Below are 25,041 nucleotides of genomic sequence, written 5' to 3' on the forward strand. Positions count from 1 at the left end.
ATAGCACAGATGACAACTAACAAAAAGAAAGAAAAACCCAAATATATTGTTAACAAATTTTTTATTGTTCTTATTCATCACATGTCCTGAGCAGGTTTACATAAACTGCGAGTATCAGAAAGAAAGAAATCAAAACAATAATACAGATATGAACAGTTGAAAAAATAGTGACATGATATAACTACCAAAACCAACTACTTCCCTTTCTCGGCCATACCAAAGACTACTTAACCACAAATTTTTTTATTTATGAGGTTGAGATCGCATGCATATAAGATATAACTAACTATATAAGGTCTATCAAGCATCACCCTCCAAAAATTTCCCACCCACTGTTAGTTGAAGCAAATGTTGTTTGAAGCATCACCCTAATATCAACGCTTGAGGCGCCTCCTTGCCAAAGCAGGGGCTTTCTTCGGGATGTAAACCTTGTAGCTTACCTGGTCAACAATATTAAACAAAATGTTAGAGCAGAAACAGAAAAATACACTATCTAAACTTAAAAATGAAGGTCACTTAATAAGTGGTAATCTGCAAAATGTGTGCCCTATGGGGACGGGTGTGGTAAATCCCCTACTTTCAAAGGCTTATCCTGGGACTGACCCAGGTTATGTCCCTAAGTTGCTTCCTTCTCATTTTATAAACCCCTTCTAAATGCTTATCATAAGTTGCTTAGTACAAAAGAAAAAAAGAACTTCAAATATGCAATAGATCAAAACACCCACCTGTACCATTTCACTACCTCGCATCACAGACATGGTCTTCTGCTCAAACTGTGAACCATCCTTAGCCTCATCTTGCTGTAAACCAGACCTATTCTCTCCAGAAGGTTCAGGAGCAGTAGAACCAGAACCGTTGCTGATGTCTAGAGCATCATTATTGCTACTTTGGGTCACAGTTTGAGCAGTAACAGAAGCTGTGTTGTCTACACTACTCTCAGTTACCAACAATCTTTCCTGAGGGGGTTCCAGAGAAGCAAGTGCTGGCTTCAAAGTTGAGTGAGTTTTTAGTGAACCAGACATTGATTTTGGTGCAGCCAAGTTTGGTTTATCTACGACAGCAGTAGTGCTAACCATTTTGGAAATACCAGCAACAGGCTCTTGATGTGTTGGACAAGCAACATCTTGCTTGGCAGAGACAGGTTCATTTCCACAAATGGAATCTTTCACTGGAGGCCCATTGGTCTCTTCTGCTAATCGGGTTTGACCATTTATTTCGGACATATCCTCCTTGGGGGAGTCTGTTTGAACCAATTCAGCCTTTGCACCAGATGGTTGCTTCTTATCTTCCTGATTACCAGTTACTGCAATCCTTTGAGGCTTTCCTCTGAACCTTTTTAGATTTTCTAAAGCCTTCTGCCTTAAGATCGTCTCCAGATCATCATCTTTCAAACTACTAATTTCCCCAGAGATCTTATTTTCATTAACATGATCAGTCATCATGGTTCCATCACGGCTAGAATTAATTCCTTCTGCATCAGAAACAAGAGCTTCTTCCTCTTTCTCACTCTCTACCCTCATTCTCACCTCGGATGCAACATGTAAATGATTATCCAACTCCTTCTTGCTCCCTCCGTCATTACTGTCATTACTTCTACAAGAAGGGTAATCATCACGATCATATGTAATCTCTTCTTTGTGCCCATCCTCGTCTAACCATCTGCCTTCATTGTCTTCTTCGGCTACTGCAATAACTGATCTCAATCTCCTCCCATTGCTCTCACCGGTCACTCTTTCCTGACTCTGACAATCACTCTCGCTATAATGACTGCGCAAAGAACGACTCCTAGATCTATATCTACTCCTCTCAGTCCCACTCTCAACCTTGTTTCTATCGGTTTCCTCTCTCTTTCGTTTTTCAGACCTTCCCCTATGTCTTTTAGATTCAATCTCGTCACCACTAACACCCCCACCCTGACAAGTCGAGCAGCTCCAAGACTCACTACTCACAGAACTAGTCCTAGCATTTCTCTTAGGCTTCTCCCTCGAACGGCTTCTCTTCTTCGCCTCATACTCCTTAACCTTCTTTGTTGCTTTCCTCTTCTTCGGACGGGGACGGGGAGACTCCTCACTGCTATAAGATCGCTTCCGAGCCCTCTTCTTGCTACCCTTCACATCCCTCCGAGTGCGTGAACGAGCCCTTCTACCAGAGCTAAACAACGAATCTGAACTCAAGCTTCTGGAATCATCCTCATCCGAAAAAGAAAGAGAATCATCGCGACGACGAACCTTCTTGGATCTATATTTCTCACTCTTGCTCTTGCTCTTGCTCTTGCTCTTACTCCTCTTCTTCGTTCGAGCCTAAACAACAATGTACACAAAAACAAAATCAGCAAACTTGCATTGAGCTCAAAATACTAAACAAAACCAAACTATCTACTTACAATCACACACAATAACATGGAGATATAGCAAAACCAGGATTAATTTTTTCACAAAATTTAATTACCTATCTGCAACTTAACATGGTGCCTAAAATTCTCGATTTTGTTCTTACATCATAAACAAAAAAAAAAAAAAAAAAAGCAAAACCCATGTGAAGAGGGGTATGAAAAACCCTAAAACTTAGATGAATGGAGAAGAAGAAGGAACCTTGGAGGAAATCTTGTCGCGTTTCTTACGATGGGAAGAAGAGGACTTGGCCATCGGATATCTCTCACCTGCAACAATCAAAATTGGAAGAAGCAAATTAAGAATACAAAGGAGAAACACAAACAAACGGGTCTCGCCGGAAGTGATCGGGGATTCACAAGCTGTTTTCTAGATATGAACAATTCTGCACTCAAAGAATACTTTTGTTTCTTTCTTTTAGGCTTCTGCCCCAAAAAGATTTCTATCTTTCTTCCGCCCGCTCCTTATAAATACTCTCTCTCTCCTCTCCCTTTTTCTTTTTATTTTTATTTTTCTCCCATCTTATAAATCCTTTTCCTAGTATACTAAAATTAAATAAATAAAAGTAAATCTTTTTCCTGTATGATTTTTGAGATTGTGTGTTAAAAAAGAAGAAAATTGTTCTTCATATAGAGTTTGCAAAAGAACAAATCTTTTTTTTTTTTACATCGACTCCGAGTTTGTGCTTAATTATAAAAAAGAGACAAGTTGAGTTTATAAAGTTCAATTAAAAGTTCGAATTATAATATATTCGACTCATAAAAAGAATTTGAACTCTCGGTTCATTCTTTAAAGCTCAGAATGACATGACATTTATCTCGGAGACGTTGTGGGCTTGCCTTTAGCTTCTGCAAGATAATTGTTTTGTTTCTTCAATTCAGTAATCTACTTGTAAAGTAAAATACTGAAAGGAAAAACAAAATCAACTGCAAAATATTTCCACAAAACTGTAAAAGCCATGCTGATGCTACAGTAGTGGTAGTGTAGCATGAAATCATCTATGCCTTGGTAACATACACCCCTTCTTACTTGCCTTATCGATTCAAGAAGTTACATGCAAATCAACAAACTTGTAAGTTTCACATCTGCATTATTCAAATCCTAAGAACAGTGCCACTATTCTGCATTGTCTAGTACAACTATTCAAGAGATAAAATTAAGATCCTAAGCATCTTCAGAATCAATATCGAACTCTGTGGAAAAATCTACGTCCTCGATGATCCTCCCTCTGTATATGATGGTAAAAGAGGAATATATTTGAGAATATCTAACAACCCAAAACCAGAAAAATTTTAGAGGGGCATTAATATACCTTTCGAGGACAAACTTTCCCTCTTTATATTTCTGGGCCACATCATGTGCAGTCTCCTGGTTGTGGAAACAACATTATTTGAGAATGAAGCCACAAAAACTAAGGTGTGTGTGTGTGTGTGAGAGAGAGAGAGAGAGTACATATTTCCAGCCCACAATTTGTCCACAAAAGCAGCAAAATATATCCGCAACAGTGTGCACACCTGAGAGCATCATCCTCTCCTCTAATGCTCCCATAGTTATATTTACCCTGGATCCAAAACTCCAAGGCGAAATATCAGTTTCTATTAATATTTGGAATCTGCTATCTACCAGATATAAGTTTCTTCTTACATCATGGATGTCAATGGAAAGCAAGAGCAAGACTGATAATTTTCATCTCAATTTGAAGCCTTCCCTTCTAAAAAACCCAGGAAATCCTAAATTATCTATGAAACATTAGTTTTCTAGTGCAATACATAACTGTTTACATCATATCAAAAGTCAGACTAGGTCCTGTGAGCAATATAATATATACGAAGTGATTAAACTACAGATTTGGAAGTCACTTCATGGGTTTCATTTCTCCAATATCCAATCAGGCAATTTCTTAAGAGTCTTACTATTGCAGTTGCCAACCTTCTAAGATGTCTAACTCCATCTTTTGTCAGTTAAACATTGTAACAAAGCTTTGATTGTCTTGAACTCTACACACTGAATATAATGTGAAGACACTTCCCTATGGTATGTGGTTTGGGGTTCATTCTCCTTTCCCAACAAGCCAATCTCTCTGTGTCCACTGTTGATTCATTACCATTCTGCTTTTGTTTGATCTTGGCTTGCCTCTTTATTGGGAAAGTCATTGTGCTGGGAAGAGTTTGAGAGATGTCTAAGATCAAAAGGGGGCCTGAAATTTCATTTTCACATTGTAGGCAAATCAACGAACTCATATAATAACATGTTAAATCCGAGAACAACAATAATGCCTATCTCAGTCTACAAACAGATAATGGTCAAGCAGAAACCAAATGGCACTGTATTCATTCCTAAACGAGTTTAAACTGTAGAAATTGTGCTATAAATGGTTGACTCAATCATTTCGCAATACTTTATATACAGACGTGTGTGTGTGTGTATCATCTGCATACATGTCATCTAACAGCATTCTACACTCATATCCTTGTCAAGTTTCTAAACAAGATCCACGATAATCAGAAAGAGAATTAAACAACAAGAATAAAGTTCTGGGACTTCCTGCATTATCATAACGACGTAAGTATGGCTATAAATTCTTATAAACCTAAAAAAGCAGGGGGAGAAAAATGAGTCAAACAGTATGAGGCATTTTCTACTTTTTATCAAACCAACCCCACAAACTGAATGTTGTTAAAGAGGTTAGTGGTCAAGCTTCATGAGTCTGAATTCAACCCATAACCAGTTCCCATGTTTGATTTGTTTCAACAAGAAATACAAATGCTAGGGGGTGGCTGTGTGGTGACGAGTGATGACTGTGACATATGGGCAGTGCTGCAGAGGGCTTTACTTGTAGAATGTTGTTATCTTTTGTTGTCTATGGCAAGTCTAGTATCCTTGATTAAGGAGAAATATTCCAACTTATACTTGGGATGGCTCCGTGTCCAAGTAAAACTCAAGCTTGTCTTTTCCAGCAAAAATGCTTAATATAGCAAAAGAGATGCAGAAGACTAAGAAATATTACTCCTCCCAATTTGGAATTACAAAGTAATTTATTCAGTATAATATTTATGACCAAAGTAAAACCTCCCAAGTAGCTTCATTTCCATCTGGCCAGGGTAAAATCCAGAGCCTTACAGTTATAGGTCCGTATATGTTTTAAAGCGCTATGCTTCCAATTACTAAGAATAACAATAAAAGTATAAAACCAGATATTCCAGGAAAGATGGAGAACTCACGCATTGTTGAAGAGGTACGCTTTTCCCCGGCGACAATGAAAAGCCTGACCAAATCACAAGGGAAAAATGAGACCTGAACCAATTTAAAATCCAACAGAGCGGTTCAAGACTTCAAGTCCATATACTGGTGCATGACAAAAACAAATAAGAGCTAGTGACCCAAAAATGGACAGTGGGAAGAAATCGGCACTTCAGCTGTGACCACTAGGCCAATTAAGACAACAAAGTTTTTAGTTCAGCTGTGATCTACGAACCAAATTCTAGAGTCCTGAAAGATTTCCCACTCTGTAGTTTACTACAACCCAAAATATAGCAACCTGGAAAGTTCTTCTAATTCCTTCACTCATGCTTAAGCATAAAGATGAAAAATTGAATCATATAATAGCTCAAAAAGTTACAAATGGACATAGTTTCATCATTCTTACCGCGCAAATCAACCAAGAAGCAAAGGTAAAAATGCTAACATATACTAATTCCATTAACGGAACCGGTAGCATGAATCAACGTAGTTACTTAAGACCCATCTCAAATACACTGGAAAAAACTTGAAGAACATAAATTATATGCATGTAGCAGCAAATTACTAATACATAGGAACAAAGAAAAGAAGAGAACTTTTACAGTGGTTGGTTACTGGTAATGGTTCTTAAGAAGGAAAGAGAGATTATTTTGAGCAGAAAGTGAAAGAGGAGAAGAGAAGAGTGAGATTAAAGTACCCTGGAGACACAATCGGCGAAGAGGGCCAAGTGGGTCTTGCAGAACTTGCATCTGTAAGACCTTCCCTCTAGCTCTAACACGAATATTCTTCCCATCTGACACTCTTCTTCTTCTTCTCTTCTTCAAGTTGCTGACCTTCTAACGAAACAAGTGAAGAAGCCACTGTCAAAAGTGGCAAGCTAAACTTAGATAGATGAGAGAGAAAAGAGGATTGGCACAGCGCCACATTGCTAGGCCAATAGTATGCAATGGCAGTTCCGCAAAACCCAAACAAATGGTTGGCAAGTTGACTCTGCAGTGTCCCTTTCTCTTGAGAAGGAAATGTGCTAAAAAGTCTAGTTTCAAAATTGGAAGAATAATTCGCCCTGCTTAGCTGGCTGTTGCTAATGCTTTTTTTTTTTTTTTTTTTTTTTTTTTTTTTTTTTTTTGGGTTTAGGTTGTTTTAGAGGAGGCTTTTTGTAGCCTTCTTCTGTTTTTCTTGGACCGAACAAAAATTCACCGTACTTAGTCCAAAAGTCGAAATGGTGAGGAAAGAAGAAGAATTTTAACCAAAAATAAATTTAAGATAAGGAAATTTATTTATAGATATATAACTCATCATTTATGGTGACTTATATAGATGGATCGACGGTTATGAAAGGGCATTAAAAACAATGAATTATTGAATATAGCAACAACAACAAAAGTAGTTTAGTGCTAATAACTAATATTTTATTGTAATCTTGGTAATGTGGAAGAATAATTGTATAACGACGGTCTGGTCCGATCGTGTCTACCGCTGGTTTTAACTAGGTGACATTATCCTGAGGTTCGCTCTCAACTTGGTGTAAAGCAGAGAGAAGTTTGGTTTGATCTACTCTGTTTGGAGCAAATCCTTGTTTGGTCTGGCAAGGTTGGTCAACTTCGATCTGGGTGCCATCATCGACGGTTATTTGCATGTTGATCTGTGTTGGGGGAGTCTATGTGTCTATTGCGCTGCTGCAAGAGCAAAACGTACACGACGGCCAGCGTTTGGTTATGATTAGGTGTGAGGTTTGGTTCTGATCTTGTTTAGTTTCCAATCCATAGCATACTGGTGGGGTCGACCACCGGAGGAAGAAGTTGCAATGGTGGTGATGAGTGCAATGTTGGAGGCCTGGACGGTGACGGCGTTGGCTATAGTGGCAACAAGAGGGATGTTGGGGGCTCCTGGTTCCCCTATTATCCATGCCCCCTCTAGGGGTTTGGACCTTTAGCCCTTGGCTAAAGTTTTGGGGGATTTCGGCCTTGTGGGATCAGCCTAGTCTGGGTCGTTATGATAAGTTTTGGTCCTCTTGTGGATTGGACAGGCTTGGAGGGTGTTGTTAATGTCTAAGATCTAGCAGTAGCCAAATCCCGTTAACGTATGTCCTCGTTCGGACCGCTACTGAAGGAAGCGTAATGCTAACGTCACTTATCAAATAAAATACAAAGGGCGTCAAAGGAGAGACCGCGGTTGGCGGTCTTCTCTAATCCGATGCCTAAGTCAGTCAATGTATTTATGTTGACAGAGTAATGTAAAGTATGTGATAGGAGCATTTTAATGCGACATTTTAATATTTAACTCCCCATATTTTGCTTAGTTATTTTCTTTAAATAAACCAATTTTAATTTAGTTTCTATTTTCTAGGTATATCGGAGGAAATGACAAAGAAATGAGCTTAAAGACACATGAGAAGGATGTGAGACGTTGGAGATATTTTGGGAGATTAAATCTGATTTTTGCCATGGGAAATGATGGAGATAATGTGAAAATCAAGGAGATTACGTTGAGAAAATCTTGGGAGAGTTTCAAGGGATTGTGCAACAAGATAAGACTCAAAACAAGTCCAGATTCGTTCCTCAATTCCCTCAAGATATGTTGGCCGAAATTAAGGAATTAAAATCTGCAGTATTAATGTGAAAATCAAGAGAAAATCAAGGGGAGGACATTAAGGATAAAGCCATGGAGAGATTTAAGGGAGAAAATGTCCAAAATGCGTCCAGATACATTGTCTAGGTTCATGCCTAGATATTTGGCCGAAATTTATGAATAAAATCAGAAATAATCCTTGGAAATTCGGCAACAATATATTAGAGATTGATTTTGGAGCTTTTTGATTGGTTGGATGACACAACAGAGCTGACATGGCGCTACGTGATTGGTCGAAGCTGTGTTGCATTATCAGATTAATTCCTTGGGAAATTAAAAGAAGGATCATGAAGCTTGGCTGTCCCCTTATATAAACCCCCTTATGCTAGACGTTTTAGACACACACTTTCATTCAGAAAACCCCCATAACGTATAAGCTCTCATCCTCTCTCCATTCTCTAGTTGCAAAGTTCTGCGTCTTCAAGCAAGGAGAGGAAGAAGAAGAAGGAGCCGTGAAGATCTACCTCCATCATCCACCTTGAAGGCTTGCTTCCAAGATTCAAGATCCAACCATCAAGCTCTCCATCTCCATCTCCATCTCCAACTCACGGTGTAATTCATTCTTTTTCCTTGTAATCTTTTGATTTCCTTGTTTGATTTCGTAGGAATTTGTTTCTAGTTAACAATAACGTTTAGGGCAAAGTTTAAGCCCAATTTCTATGTTTAAATAAAGTTTTCGAATTCTTATAATTGTGATTCTAAGTTGCTTATGTGAGTTTGTTCGATTGAATTTGCTTGACAGAAAACTTTTATATGTTTATCTTATTTGGGTCAACACTTATAGGATTTGCATGTAATTGGTGCTAGATTTAGGTAAACGATTCACCTAATAGTTTTGTGAACCTAAATCACAAGTAGTAAAGGCTTTGGACAAAGGTCGAATTCAATTGAAGAGGATTGCAAATAGGTGAACTTATTCATAACTAGGTTGTGCACTTAAGTTGATAACCTTTCTCTATTCTTCTTGCGTTGAACATGTTTTGATTAGCTAGCTTTCTAGACTATGATTGCATGTTTAATAGGATTGATCTAGGTGTTTTCACTTAGGTTAATTAGTAAAGGAAAGTAAAATATGGGAAATCATTTGCGTCGAATGTTTCACATGATCAACTTCTTTCTCATGACTTAGATGATCAATTATAGGGTTTGAATCGAATTTGATTACATGGAATTGGTTTTGATCTTTGTTTCTTACATTTTATTCTTGTACATGTGTTTTTACATTTTCTTTATTTTGTTTAGTTTAATTTTTGAAACCATAATTCTTAAACCCCCCTTTTATTTCGTTATTTGTATATATTCTTTTTGTAAATTACTTTATACTTTTATTAATTCTTTATTTGTTTTGCAATTACAGGTGTACCATCAATCCCCGGTTAGAACGATCCCTATTTATTCTATACTGACAACTACATTTTTCAGGGTTAAATTGCGCGCTTACTTTTAAAGTAAGCGCAGTCAATTTTTGGCAAGTAAGCGCGCAATTTAACACTGAAAAATGTAGTTGTCAGTATAGAATAAATAGAGATCGTTCTAACCGGGGATTGAGGGTACACCTGTAATTGCAAAAACAAGTAAAGAATTAAAGTATAAAGTAAAAATTTACAAAAAGAATATATACAAATAACGAAATAAAAGGGGGGTTTAATAATTATGGTTTCAAAAATTAAACTAAACAAAATAAAGAAAATGTAAAAACACATGTACAAGAATAAAATGTAAGAAACAAAAATCAAAACCAATTCCATGTAATCAAATTCGATTCAAACCCTATAATTGATCATCTAAGTCATGAGAAAGAAGTTCATCATGTGAAACATTCGACGCAAATGATTTCCCATATTTTACTTTCCTTTACTAATTAACCTAAGTGAAAGCACCTAGATCAATCCTATTAAACATGCAATCATAGTCTAGAAAGCTAGCTAATCAAAACATGTTCAACGCAAGAAGAATAGAGAAAGGTTATCAACTTAAGTGCACAACCTAGTTATGAATAAGTTCACCTATTTGCAATCATCTTCAATTGAATTCGACCTTTGTCCAAAGCCTTTACTACTTGTGATTTAGGTTCACAAAACTATTAGGTGAATCGTTTACCTAAATCTAGCACCAATTACATGCAAATCCTATAAGTGTTGACCCAAATAAGATAAACATATAAAAGTTTTCTGTCAAGCAAATTCAATCGAACAAACTCACATAAGCAACTTAGAATCACAATTATAAGAATTCGAAAACTTTATTTAAACATAGAAATTGGGCTTAAACTTTGCCCTAAATGTTATTGTTAACTAGAAACAAATTCCTACGAAATTAAACAATGAAATCAAAAGATTACAAGGAAAAAGAATGAATTACACCGTGAGTTGGAGATGGAGATGGAGAGCTTGATGGTTGGATCTTGAATCTTGGAAGCAAGCCTTCAAGGTGGATGATGGAGGTAGATCTTCACGGCTCCTTCTTCTTCTTCCTCTCCTTGCTTGAAGACGCAGAACTTTGCAACTAGAGAATGGAGAGAGGATGAGAGCTTATACGTTATGGGGGTTTTCTGAATGAAAGTGTGTGTCTAAAACGTCTAGCATAAGGGGGTTTATATGGGGACAGCCAAGCTTCATGATCCTTCTTTTAATTTCCCAAGGAATTAATCTGATAATGCAACACAGCTTCGACCAATCACGTAGCGCCATGTCAGCTCTGTTGTGTCATCCAACCAATCAAAAAGCTCCAAAATCAATCCCTAATATATTGTTGCCGAATTTCCAAGGATTATTTCTGATTTTATTCATAAATTTCGGCCAAATATCTAGGCATGAACCTAGACAATGTATCTGGACGCATTTTGGACCTTTTCTCCCTTAAATCTCTCCATGGCTTTATCCTTAATGCCCTCCCCTTGATTTTCACATTAATACTGCAGATTTTAATTCCTTAATTTTGGCCAACATATCTTGAGGGAATTGAGGAACGAATCTGGACTTGTTTTGAGCCTTATCTTGTTGCACAATCCCTTGAAACTCTCCCAAGATTTTCTCAATGTAATCTCCTTGATTTTCACATTATCTCCATCATTTCCCATGGCAAAAATCAGATTTAATCTCCCAAAATATCTCCAACGTCTCACATCCTTCTCATGTGTCTTTAAGCTCATTTCCTTGTCATTTCCTCCAATATACCTAGAAAATAAAAACTAAATTAAAATTGATTTATTTAAAGAAAATAACTAAGCAAAATATGAGAAGTTAAATATCAAAATGTCGCATTAAAATGCTCCTATCAGTATGTAATAAATGCGTAGTAAATGAGGAGAGAGGAATGAACCTTTTATAGGTGAGGAGGAGACTGATCTCTTCCTTATTTTCGATGTGGGACTGATGTGGATCAGTCAGCAGTTTCTGATGTCTTAGCGAGGTGACCTTGACAAGGCACGTGACGATCCGTCAGCGGTGATCTTGACCTGAGGCTGAGCTCTAGTGGTAACCCGTCTAACCGTGTTCCTGGAGGTAACACTCTTGAAAGTGCTCGTGTCGCTAACGGCAGCATGGGCATGACCCATTATAGCTAATTATGCTTAGGCAAATGCTTATATAAGTACTTACCACCCTCAGTTACTACTTAGCGTTTTTGGGACAGCCTGCCCAAGGTTGGACATTCTTAGGTGTTTGGATCACCATAAGGTTTTCAAGCGTCAGTCTCCATAGGTAGGATCGTGGCTTCATTTTTAAGCTGGTAATTATCTCAATTTGACTGGTGTATTTCAAGCGGCTTATGGATAGGAAGTGACATCCTGTTTGGTTGCTAGGAAGTGACACTCTATTTTGTACCACAATTGCATTTAGGCGAACAGAGGGCAAATTGATGATTTGTTTCCTTAAAAGACACAAAGTTTGTTCTTTGTTTATAAGTTCACTACCAATAGTGAGCTTAATTAAATTAGATTCTAATTAGTTCATTTTACTTTTAATAGGATTCTGGATTTTTTTACTGTTAGCCAAATAGTCACCCTCAAGTATAAGGGGTACAAGTAATAGTATAGGGATTTAAGAAAGGTTGTCGAACCCACGAGGATTGGATTCCTTCACTAGCTAGGGTGTTAACCTAAAAAGAGCTAGAATATGCAAATATACAATCACAAACCTAAATTCACAAGGAAATCTAGGCTCATGGTGAGTATGTGCATTGTGGTGGTAGTGAAATTGTTTGTTGGATAGAGTGGTGAATCAAATTAAAATAAATGCTCAAATGTAAACTAAACTACTCTAAACTAAACTAGTAATATAATGGATGAAGTTAGGGGTTGGATTGTCTACCACTAACCTCTCTTGCGAGTATTGAAGTTCAAATACAAGTGATGCTATTCTAATTTCCCAATAATTAACCTCTTTGCATCCGGATAAGACTACAAATGCGTAAACTCCTTTAATGTTATCAATTCCAACCGGATAAGTCTAGAATTAACTATCTAAGAACAAATCCTATTACCGGTTAAGTCTCAATTCATTGTTCATAGATGCATAAAGCTTTGAGTTTAGATAATCATGCAAGCAAACCAATCCTAGATCTAGGTGATTTTAACTCACAACCTTCACATGCACATAGAGGATGCTATCATACTATCAATGCTCAAGATTAACTACTACCTAAACATTTTTTCATGAGATGACAAACATAACACATTCAAAGTAGTTAAGTTTGAATGAATGCATTCACTTCTTGAATTAGCATATGAAGATGAAAATCACAAATAACATCAAATGTCAATTAAAACATCAATTCATACAAAATAACTACTCACTCATAATCATGGAAATTAGCATCAAATCTATAAAGTTCATCAAGGTAAATTAAAGAGTTGAGGAAAGAATGAACTAGTTGAAGCTTGATAAAATCAATTGGTAGCTTTTCCTTCGTTTTCCTCTTTCAATGCTCCTTGAATCCTCCTTGATGGTGGAATGGATGGATGATATGCTTCTTGATGGTGTTGATGAATGGAATGGTGCATGATGAAGATATGATGCTCATTTGGTCAACTTTGAGTAGTAGTGATGGATTAATGGTGGTGGTCATAGAGGTTGAGGAGTATGGATATTATGGGTTTGGATTTTGTGAGATGGAGATAGAGGTTTTGTGGAGGAGATTGAGAGAGAGAGAATATGTAATGTGGTGTGTGGGTGATGTCCTCTTCAATTGGAGAAGAGATGTTTAAATAGATGAAGATAGAGGTGTGAAAATGATGATGAGAAGCCAAGATAGCAGCTCAAGCATTGTAAGAAGCATGGAGGTGGAGTATGAGAGTGGTAATAGGTCTTAAAAATAAGAGAAAAGGGTATGGAAGAGATGGAGTAAAAAGAAGAAGTAATGATGAGCTATTAAAGAGAGTAGAGTAGAAAAATATGGCTAAGGGCGAAGAGAGGAGCAGCTAGCTCTCTTATTATGCGTGGAAAGCATGAAAATGAAGAGTGTTGGAGTGGTTTTGGGTCACCAGAGTCAAGGTGACAACCAAAGTGAGAATGTGCATAGAGATGCTTATTATCCAAAGGATAATATGATGGATTAATCTTTCCATAATCTTGTAGGACTCTCCTTGATAATTGCAGCTTCATAGATCTTCCAAAAATGCACAAGAAATCAGCTCAAAGAAGGTTCTAGGCCAAACTGCCCTGTTTTGACTAGGATACGTTTTTTTTCTCTGAAGCTTCTTTCTTAGACAAGGATTGACCTGATATTTTCGTGATTCTGGATGGTTCTTGACTTATCCATGATCTATGACATCATATCTTCAATAATGATCAATAAAGTTATAGAAAAAATCCAAGTAAGTCGCCGGAAAAGATCTCCCAAAAAGCTTCGTGAAAAGCTGACAGTTTCTGCCTTATTGGGAAGCCTAATTTGCACTTGATTTCCTGTTGTCCCGTTGATGATTCTGACCAGGTTTTTAGCTCATGTTGAAGTACAACATCATACATTCAAGGAATACTACCCTTTCTGTAAAGCTGCAGTTGGAAGAATGCAAGAAATGCTCTCCAAAACTGTTCCCGAAAAGCTGATTCTGAAACTGTAGTTTTCTGCTTTGCAGCAACTGTGTTGCATAACAAGTTCTATCGACTTCCCTTGTAATTTCCTGCCAAAGGAGTGATGAAACTTAGTCCTTTGCATCATTACTTTATGGTCCATGGCTTCATTGCTCCATTTAAATTCCTATTTTTCTGGGATTGCTTCACGAAATGCTTATGCCGCCAAAAGTTGTGGTGCATGTAAAATTCGCCGGAATTTCTTTTTTTCTCCTCTTGTCAAGATTTTGTACAAAATATGGAATTAGATTAGTCAACACTAAATTGATTTTTAGAACAAATAATTTCCATGTTATATATGGTACAAATATATATATATATGAATTATGATCCAACACTTACTGGTTATCTTGTTGTAAGTACATATAAACTCTAGCCATTGCCTATTGATTTTAGTGATATCAATTTCTATCAAAAATAATAATAATAATTGTAAATCGCTTTTTGCTAGTTGAGTTTATTTGTAAGTTGTAATTCTAACCTTTTACTTTCATAATCCAAACAATTCATATTTTAGAGTATAAGGGTATATGTGATCAAATTAGAACTTCCTGACAAATAATTTTATGTAAAAGTTCAGGAAAGTGAAATGAATTTAACAATTATATAATTAAACTCTAACAAATCAACTTGTTTTGCTAGGATTTTCTAGTCACTCTCTCCCTGACACCATGTGAGATCTCCGATCTTATCTTTATAGCTTTACCAAATCTTGCTTGTCCTTGTATGGTGGCTCACTGCCATTGTTCTCAGCATTCTCTTAAAAATTCTCCTTTGTCACTTTGTGTATTGACTTCTTGCTCTTAATCTTGGTGTTTTCTCTAATGTTCTCCTTGTACATATTGCCTATCGCCGAGCATATATTATCACTCACTCTGTGACTGTTCTAGCCAGGCCATAGTCTCGCTGGCTAGTCCAATGGACTCACTGGTTGCAAATCTTCCGGCTTGAGTCAAGTTCAGGTCCAACCAATCAGAGACACGCCTTCACGCACTCGCCGAACACGTACTTCCAGAAATCCTCCTTATTTATAGCTATGGTGTAGGTTCATCCTTCTAGGTGGTCATGATGGTTGTATGATCAGTGGAGTTTGTGGTCTTCAGGTCATGATGACGATGCTCCTTATTTGCTGCTCTGTCTCAACTCTCAAGTGGTTGCAGATTTGGATATGGCATCCAAGTTGGGTTTGGATCTTAGACCCTATGGAGCCTAAAAATAACACAGCTCCTGGACGAACGACTCTAGGCTCTGAAAGAACCAAACTATCCTTAAAAGGAACGGGACATGCCCACGACACCGAATCTGGAACTAAGTCAGGTCTGGATAGTCTGAAAAGCCATTTAGAACATCTCCATGAGACATGGGCTTCCGCCCACGACTTATCCAAAAGGGTTATAGACCAAGCCTAATAGACGAACGCCATGTCACATTATGAATAATCTAAGCCTAGTGGTAAGGCCAAACTCAATGCGTAACAAGCCAATCTCATTCGGGTCCGTCCAATCCAGAAATGAGTTTGAGCATGTGGTGGCCTACCCAGCGTAGGTGTGCTCTGCCAAATGGGTTCGATACGGAACACATTGCGGGTAAATGATTGAAGTCCAACAGGCTCTCCATGGGTGTCAAGCCCACTAGGGTTTCCTACAAACCCTAAAAGGTCCTCTATATAAAGCATTCTCATGCTTTGCCTCAGGGGATTCGATTCAATTCAATTCATTCATAACCAAGTCTATCCGATTTTACTTGGTCTCTACGGTAAAACATCCATTCCAACTCATTCTATATGTTTATACTTTATGTTCTCCACTGACTTGATCGTCGGAGGACCCTTGGCCGGTACCACATTGGTCTTCTCACAAAGTCAAGGATTTCTCTTGTCGTTTCTTATGTGCAGGTAATCGAGTCTACAACATTGACAAAATTTGGCTGCAATAGACCCGGTGTCAGATTTGGTTCTAAATTTTATGTTCACGATGATTCCTATTCATAAGATAGTTGCAGCTAATTACTGCCATTGGCGGCATACATTTGTCTCGATTATTTGGTAGAAGGAAAACCTCAGTTTTGGGAGTGCGTTAATCTCTTGGCTAGGACTGTCAGGTAATTTGGGTGAACGATGCATTCACTCCTGTTAGACATCTCCTTAAAGTTTCCCATTTGCGCATTAGTTTTGATAACCTATTTTCCTTTACTTTCATATTGTTCTTGCTTTTAGAACAAATTCTCTAAGGTTCGCTCGTAATCTATACTATTATTACTTTTGCCCAAAAAACACTTCAGTCCCTGACCTTCTAATTTCACACGTTTACTCCTTGTACTGTCAATTTTGGACCAATAGGTCAATTCCGTTACTCTCCGTCCAAAAACTCCGTTAAATTGCTGACATGGCAGTCCTTCTGATGCAAAATGTCTGTTATACCCTCATTTCGTTTTCTTTCTTTTTTTTTAATTTATTCTTTTCTATTTTTTTTTCTGTTTATCTCTTCTTCTCTCTCTCTCTCTCCTTTCCAAAAACCTCAACACAACCCCGTCTCCAATCCCCTTCGTCTCCTCTGCAACCTTCCCTTTATCTTTCAAACAAACCAAAAAACCATTGTCAAGTTTTTCAAGAAAAATCCCATCTTTAATTGTTTGGAAAAATCTCATCTTTAATTCCAACAAATTTGTCCGACTTCTCGACCATAATCGGAGGCAGCTTCTTACTTGGCTTCGCCGACGATGAGCACTCCCATTCGGTCTCCACCTGCAAATCTCCGACTCCCCCCCCCCTCTTCAAATCCCCTAAACGCCAAACCCCTCTCCGTCAATTTTGAAGGAGAGAGAGAGGAAATCGATCTCAGAAAACCCTTCAACGACTCCCTACTCATGCTCCTCCAATGTCGGGTCCAAATCCGTGTACTCGCCGTGGCCAAGGGAGATCCAACGGCTGCGCTTCTCCACCATCTTCTTCATCTGTTGGAGCCTCCGATCTCTAAGTGCCTCCAGATCGTCATCGTCCACCCGATCTAGGGCTGCGATTTCCTCGTCGAGCTTGTCCTCCACCGCCTTCTTCACCACCGTCAACAGTCCGCCATCTTCTTCATCTGCTCGGTTCGCCATTGTTGGATTGGATGGATTTGTAGAAGGTTTGATCTAAATGAAGGAAATGAGATTTGACAGAAGGAGAGGGAGAGGGAGAAAGAGGGCTGATATGGGTGAGATTTTGTTGATGATGGCAATGGAATTGGAATCTGGAAGGGAGCGAACTCGCAGGTGAACAGGGGTTGAAGTTTTTATGCCGGTGGCAATGGGGGAGGGCGATGTAGGGGAGGCCACAGAGTAGGTCATATTGTCGTTGTGGTGGAGGAGAAGAGATAAAAAGAAAGACAGAAAGAAAGAAAAGAAAAAGAATAAATTAAAAAATAAAAAAAAAAGAGAAAAGAATAAATTTTTTTTAAAAAAAAGTTGAGGGTATACTAGACATTTTACTGCAGAAGGACTACCACGTCAGCAATTTAACGGAATTTTTGGATGAAAAGTAACGGAATTGACCTATTGGTCCAAAATTGAGAGTACAAGGAGTAAACGTGTGAAATTAGAAGGTCATGGACTGAAGTGTTTTTTGGGCAAAAGTTCAAGGAGTAAACAGTATTTAACCCTTAATAAAATTTAAACCAAAATAAGAAAAATAATGTTCACTTGATCAGTAACTGACAAAAAAAATTATGCTCAACCCACCTTTGAATGTAAATTCAATGGTGAAAAAAATTAATTTTAAATTGAGTCGTTTAGTTTTCGACCGTTAGAATAATCCGATGGCGATTAAGCATAGTTTATTATAATGTCAGTTCATAAAATAGAATACAAGTAAAAAAATAAGAGTAGTGCTACAAATCCCAAAAAGTTTTACAAAAAACTAATACCAAATTATGTGGCGTCCTATGTGAATCTACCACGTCATCACCTTCAATTGATCAATTTTCAGCATATCTAATTATTTTTTATTTTTAAATAGGCTAATAATAATAACCTCCGTATCTAAATATCTAAATAAAAGACGTGATGAGATTAACCTAATCAACATCTCAAAACACCGATCTGATACGTTTTACCAAAACCAAAACTTTTCCCTAATAAGTCAGAATAGGAGGCAAACAATCAACCACAAGTACCAATAACAAATGCAAAGAGAAGTGCTTTACCTGGCGATGGTATGCCATGAGGGCCTAAGTTGACTGGCCGAGGACCAAATGGAAAGCCAACAATTGGGTGATGGGAACCTTTGAAATTTTCTGATAACGTGTCAATACAATGGTTCCACTAAAGTATTACACTGCATTTTCTTCATCCTCCAAATGAATTTAATCTGGATGTGAAGGGAACATGGCACAAGGAACTGTATTTCAACATCATGCCATTGGAACTATTAGAATTTCTAGTTGACTGGCCCTTGATTTTTCTGGAGAAGTTTTTCTGAGAACCAAATCCTAATAGATACTATCATTTTTCTAATAAACAAAATATCAAAATAATTTTTATTTTATTTTAATTGTTGGTTTTTATTTTAGATCAAAAAAAATTTAATTGAAAGACATGCTGAAAATTATTAGGATTAAGATGATGATGCCACATCATTTTGTATAGATTTTTTGTGTATAATTTTTTGGGGTCTTAACCATTTTCCAAACAAATATAAAAATTCCTACAAAATATAGAGAAATTTCTTATCCACCGCCAGCAGTTATTAATGCAAATGAAACAGATCTTGATCTGAAGATATCACCCACTCCCCATATCATAGGCATAGTAATTGACAACTCATTCATCTAAATAGGGAAAAGAAATCTAACCACAAATTTGCATGAATGCAATAGATTCTGTTTGTTATGAATTTTCCTTGCAAGTTATTCAATCTCATCAAGTATTATCTAAAGTAGGAATGGAGATCTTCATTAGTCATATAAAACATTAGATTATCCATCTAATTAGCCTTCTTTCTTGACAGGAATGATAACATAGTGTGGTCCCACTACATATAATTAGCCTTCTTTTCCAATACTTTGCCAAATATTTAGGCTAAGAAATTAAATCGCCCCCTATGATTGATTCCATTTTGTAGGGACAGCTCTTTACCAACTGTATATTCTCTTCGCAAATCTAGTCCTAGACTACTAAGCACTAATTAGGAATTAATGAAATTGGATTAAGATTCCTAACAACCAGCCAAACAGAGCCCATATCCGTACCCCGTTTAAACCTGACAGCCCAACAACCAAAAGCAGCCGCCCAAACCCGGAACAACCCAAATTTTTATTCTTCCTTTTCGGTCCCCGGCCCCACCCACCCCCTCAATTTTTTTTATAATCCCTTAACGTTTCGGCAGTTTAGTCTTTTTCCTGGAACGCGCCACCACGCAGCAGCCCACAACGCTCTCCGGGTTTTACCTCCTCACGTGGGCCCCACTCCTCTTGCCCTCCACGCAAACCCCTACACCTTCCTCTCTCTCCCCCCCCCCCCCCCTCCACCGCCCGACACGCGCAGGCTTTAACTGAGGCTGCCGTCGCTGTCGGTACACGTCACCGCACTCACACCCGTCGGCATGCCCCCCGCCCCGACTGTCCGTACGGCTCGGCGGGCCACGTGAACACGTCACTCGTGGCGGCAGCTGATTGGTCAGGGTGTCAGAGTCACGCAGAGCCTGCATGGGGTGTGGACTTTTGCCGATTTCAGACGACACGAACGAGACGGTGGGGCCCACTGCCCTAGTAAGGCAGCCGCCGCGCCACAAGAGCCTTGGTTTCACACGTGGGCTCCGCTGATTGCCCCTCTTTATTAATTATTAGGATAATATTATGGGAGGGGTAGAATTGGAATTGTCGTTATAATAGTAGTCTGCTTTCGGGGGGTGTCACTACCATAGAGTCTTTGCGGTCTTTACACTTTCTGTTATTTTAATAATTATTATTTTTTGAAAACTACCTAAAAGATACGAAAAAGATTTTAGAAGAGAATAAAATATGCTGCTTAAGACGGCGGGTTTTAGCCGGCAAATCACTAAATTATCCAGCTAAAACAAAAAGGCCAACTAGATTATGAGGCTCTAATTCCTCTGCTTTCTTCCTTTCAAGACTGAAGACTAAAGACACTAGATTAAATAACTATACTTCTAATGCTAGAGGATAACCTATAGCAGAGCGACAAATTATCTTGACGAGTTAGACTTGGGTACAAAATACTCAGAATAATAATTTATGATTATCAGACGGAAGTAGATATGGAAAAATTTACATTTAATTTATGTAGATATTGTCATTTGTTATTGTCTCCCTGATCTCAAAAGATTTATTACAAAAGAACAAATTATTCTGATGATGTGAAGTTCTCCCAAAAAGTAAGATATTTCACATTAGTGTTTATAGTTATAGTACAAAAACACATTATTACAACTATTTACTATTGTGGAATGGACATGATGTTAGCATAACTCAAGTTGTCTTCGACTTGTGAATCTATTATCTTTTGATTTATTGTCGACACTCAATTTAATCCGACTCCATTCTTTGTTAATAGAATATTTTACGATAGATGTTTCGTGGTATATTTTCGATTCACCGATCTCAAATTTTAAAAAACAACAATTTGTGCAATGACAAATTAATATGATAACTAAACTTCCAACATATATAAGTATAATGTTGTATATTTTCCCTTCACTGACCTCTAAAACTATGAGACTAGTTAATTAGTGAAATGAAAAATTAGTGTGATCAGAAGAACTTCCGAAAAATGTAAAATTGATATAAGAGAATGTTTGTCGTATATTGTTGCCTCCCCGACTTTGAAAGTTAAATAACCAATAGTTAATTAGTTCAACGACAAATTAATATGTTGAGTCGAACTTTCGAAAAAGGAAAAATTTTCTATAAAAAAATCTATTTGTTATTGTATTTTGTCACTTTTATAGCTTCGAAAGATAATACTTAATTATGTACTACAACAACAAAGTAGTGTGATGAGCTAAACTTCTGGAATTTTCTAAAAGAATTGAACAATAGTCATATGTTGTATCTCAGTGCATTGAAAGCTAAATAACAATTAGCAAAACGATGATAGTATGACAAGCTGAGCATCAATCAAAGGTTTACCTGTTGCAAATTAGGGTTTACAGTTACAGAGAGTAGGACAAAGATGAAAACAACATATAAATTTAATATGACATGTGTTAAATAGACAAGACATGATCATAACCAGCTACTTTTTTTTTCTTCATTCGGCTACTATGGTATGTGGGGAATTGTGGCACACAAATTGCCAGTGTTGTTGTTGTGATATTTTTTTTTTCTCTAACTCAAGTATAATAGTTACCACAAACAATATATCAACATGTTAAGCTAGAGTTGAATAAATTATAGAGCAAATTTTATTTTACTTTCTTGATCTTTACACATTAAACCAGTGTGTCCATGTACTTCTAATTTCATCACATGCACCCTTGTGCTCTATAATTTAACATTGATTATCCATTCATTAGCTTTTTCATCAAGTATTTTGTAAATTGAAAATGTGGCACTAATGGGCTCCCTGATAGGATAATGATTTATTAACTTGGGATGCATTTATTATATCGTAAGTGACAAGAATTTTAAATATATTACACAATTTCATATTAAGGATTAAATAAGATTGATTGAAATTGGTAATTATATAAACATTCGTGATGAAATCAGAAGTACATGGACACAAGTATTTAGGGTATAAGATCAAGAAGATAAAATGAAATTTGCTCTAAATTATAGATCTTTTACAATTTGAGATACGTAGTTACAAGCAAACATACAAAGATAGAAGCGTCAAAATGCTCTCGCTTATCTAACCTTGCATATTTATTGAATGGAGAATAGAATAATTATATTGGGATAATTTATTTGAAACCAAAAGTATTGTGGTTGGTTTATTCCCTTAGCTACTAGAATAGAAGACGAATTAACGTAATAAGTTGATATTCCTTGAAAGATGATGGAAGCTATGATTAAAGTGAAATTTCTATTAATATGTAACATTTCACATGTTCTTCTCAAAGTACACAAGCATAATATCTAAACAAAAATTGTGTTACCACCGTTACCTATGTTTTGCATTATGAACAAATGATTACATAATATTTTCGTTTTCTTCTATATTGAAATGTATAATAAAACAATACAACTTACAACCACTCACGTGCGGGATTGAAATTAGATGTACTTTTTTTTTTTTTTATATACCCTCTCTCTCTCCACAACAAAAAAAAAAGATTTATGTACCCAACAATTGAAATAGAATATTAGCTTAAAATAAGAAATCCAAAATAGGGACCTTGTAGGTGAAATAATACGAAGAAAAATAGGACTGGATTTGGGGGCAAATCCCATAAAAAAAAAAAATAATAAAAAAAACCGAACAGAATTAGTAATTACGGGAGGGTGAGAGAGTAGGGTGCAGGTGACGACATCCGGAATCCCGACATGTACCTCGTCAACACGGTCCGTCTGGGGCCCACCCAGGTGGGCCCATCTCTTCTTGATTCGGTCCTCTTAAAATACGCAGCGGTTTCGCCGTCGGTGCCGCCTCTTAATAAAAACCAAAAGAAAAAAAAAAAAAAGAAAAAAAAAAAGAAGATTAAACCGAGGAGAACTACAACGCTGGAACGAGTCCTCACGGATCCACCCCGATCTCCTCAAACCACCACCGTCCGATCTAGATTTGGCTCCAGATCCTCCACACAAATCACGAGGGGCAACCGCTCCGCGGGTAGAGACAAAGCGAGAATAGCCTCCATGCTTCCTAATCATGACGCCGCTCCGTGCCTTCACATTTTCTTTTTCTTTTTAAAGAATAAAAACTTAAATAAATAATACCGACTAGTGTTGTGTGGGTCCCATGTCCCACCAGTGACGTGTGCAGATTTTTTAACTGAAACAGTCGGGAAAAATTGCCGGCGACATGTCTTTTGCATCTTAGTCATGTATAGCTGTAAATCCGAGAGGGATTAAGGCTGTGTTTGTGTTTATATGCCGGAGAAAATTTAAAAAAAAAAAAGGAAAAAACTTTGTGTTTATATGTTCGTTTTCGTTGTCTGCATGAAAGGAAACACAGATAATATTGATACAGAAACGGAAATCTTTTTTGATTTCATTGAGGATTTTTGAACATACACCACCAACCAGGAGAGTACTAAACAACGTCGAGAAAACCCAGATCGGGATCTCTCGCTGTGTTGGGGAAGAACAAAAACAGCTGTGGTTTTGGGTTTTCTAGTTTCGTCTATATACATAAGCTGCAGTTAATAAACAACATAGGCTAATGCAAAACTCATGATTACATGTCAGCTTTGAGCTTTGCCTTTCTCGCTCTAAGAGGGGTTGGCTTTTTTTCCTTTTCTAATTAAAGAACGGAAGGAAAAATGTGGAGGCGGAGAGAGTTTCCGGTGGCAGCGGATTCAGGCTTTCTCCGGTGGAGGGGGGAGGTTGAGGTCGAGATCGAGCGGTCCTTTCTTGGCGGGGGAGTGAGCGAAATCCACGACGGTGGAGGAGTCCGAATCGCTGAGGCCGGAGTGGGAACCGCCGGACGGAGAGGCAGCTGCCTTGACGCTTTTGTCAAGTTTGCCCATTTCGCGGGCGGCGAGGGGGCGATGGAGACCCGTCGTCGTCGCCGTCACCACGTTGTCGGTCCTGGCGAACGCGTCGAAGAAAAAGATGGGACGCCCGAGGGGGAGCGCGTGGTAGGCACTCGCGGCGGTGAAGTAGCCCGCGTTGGCCGCCGCAGCCGCGAAACGGGGCGCTGCGAGGGTGAGGTCCAGGGCCGGAGGCGCCTGCGCCGGCGGGGACGAGGAGTCCACGGTGCTGGTCTGGCTGGGGCTGCGCGCCTGAGCCGCGGGCGGGGAATGATGGTTCTGTCTGCCGCCGCTGTTATTGTTGCCGCGGTTGTTGCTGCTCGCGTGAAGCTCGGCCGGCGTTGGGAAGTTGGTCTTAGCCTTAGCTCCACGGTACTCCCGCGCCGCCTTGTCGTACGCACGCGCCGCCTCCTCAGCCGTATCGAACGTGCCGAGCCAGACCCTCGTCTTCTTGCCAGGATCCCTGATCTCGGCAGCGTAGCGACCCCAAGGCCTCTTCCTGACGCCCCGATATCGGATCTCGAGCGAGTTCGGCTTCGGGTTCTGGGTCCCGGAGCCGGATTTTGCTGCCGTTTTCGGAGCCATGAGGTTGGTTTTGTTTGATAGTGATTGTAGACGCGATAGAGAGAGAGAAGCTTTTGAGGCTTGGTGAGGGAAGAAGCGAGGCAGTGGAGGTTGGATTTATAGCAAAGGGCGAGTGTTAAAGCTACGCTCCCTTTTGGGCGCTTGTGTGTTGTGGCGAGAGCGCAATCTATCCTAATGTGGCTTCTCTTGCACGAACCACCTCGGTTACTTCTGGGTTCCACTCGTCTCGTGCCAAGTGGAAATCTTTTCCTCTCTATTTTTAGCCTTTTAACCAACCCCCCTTACCCTAGTGAAATATTAACACTCTCAGTTGTATTTTCTGCACTAGAGTTAATGATTATTTATTACCGTTTATGTAATTTCTATTTGACTGGACCCATAGCCATATTGGCAGCACCTACTTTCCTAATGGGTAAATATTCACTGTTGACGAGTATGAGATCAAAACATGATGACAACATTTTTCGGCGGAAGTCTGGTTTTTTTATGGTACACA

General features: G+C 38.3%; 3 protein-coding genes across 5 annotated transcripts; all 3 read right to left on the reverse strand.

Annotated features, from left to right (window-relative positions):
- Positions 1-26: 26 nt before the first annotated feature.
- LOC133728046 (uncharacterized) lies at positions 27-2,936 on the reverse strand. Its single transcript, XM_062155465.1, has 3 exons — positions 2,592-2,936; positions 726-2,300; positions 27-440 (listed from the first exon to the last, which is right to left on the reverse strand). The coding sequence occupies exons 1-3, from the start codon at positions 2,643-2,645 to the stop codon at positions 375-377; spliced, it is 1,695 nt and encodes a 564-aa protein (XP_062011449.1). The 5' UTR covers positions 2,646-2,936; the 3' UTR covers positions 27-374.
- On the reverse strand, positions 2,592-6,630 carry LOC133728048 (protein yippee-like At5g53940). 3 transcript variants are annotated; one of them, XM_062155469.1, is made up of 5 exons: positions 6,328-6,608; positions 5,612-5,655; positions 3,843-3,951; positions 3,703-3,758; positions 2,592-2,659 (listed from the first exon to the last, which is right to left on the reverse strand). In XM_062155469.1, exons 1-5 carry the CDS (start codon positions 6,421-6,423, stop codon positions 2,656-2,658), a joined length of 309 nt encoding a protein of 102 aa, XP_062011453.1. In that variant the 5' UTR covers positions 6,424-6,608; the 3' UTR covers positions 2,592-2,655. The 3 variants fall into 3 exon arrangements, with proteins under 3 accessions (XP_062011453.1, XP_062011451.1, XP_062011452.1); XM_062155467.1 differs by lacking the exon at positions 2,592-2,659 and adding an exon at positions 3,392-3,618 and having other exon boundaries at positions 6,328-6,605; XM_062155468.1 differs by lacking the exons at positions 2,592-2,659; positions 3,703-3,758; positions 3,843-3,951 and adding an exon at positions 3,958-4,587 and having other exon boundaries at positions 5,612-5,684; positions 6,328-6,630.
- A 16,819-nt stretch (positions 6,631-23,449) lies between these two features.
- Positions 23,450-24,628, reverse strand: LOC133728052 (ethylene-responsive transcription factor 4). Its single transcript, XM_062155474.1, has one exon. The coding sequence runs from the start codon at positions 24,543-24,545 to the stop codon at positions 23,787-23,789; it is 759 nt and encodes a 252-aa protein (XP_062011458.1). The 5' UTR covers positions 24,546-24,628; the 3' UTR covers positions 23,450-23,786.
- Positions 24,629-25,041: the final 413 nt, after the last annotated feature.

The sequence above is a fragment of the Rosa rugosa genome, chromosome 2 (assembly GCF_958449725.1).
Source record: "Rosa rugosa chromosome 2, drRosRugo1.1, whole genome shotgun sequence".
NCBI lineage: Eukaryota > Viridiplantae > Streptophyta > Magnoliopsida > Rosales > Rosaceae > Rosa > Rosa rugosa.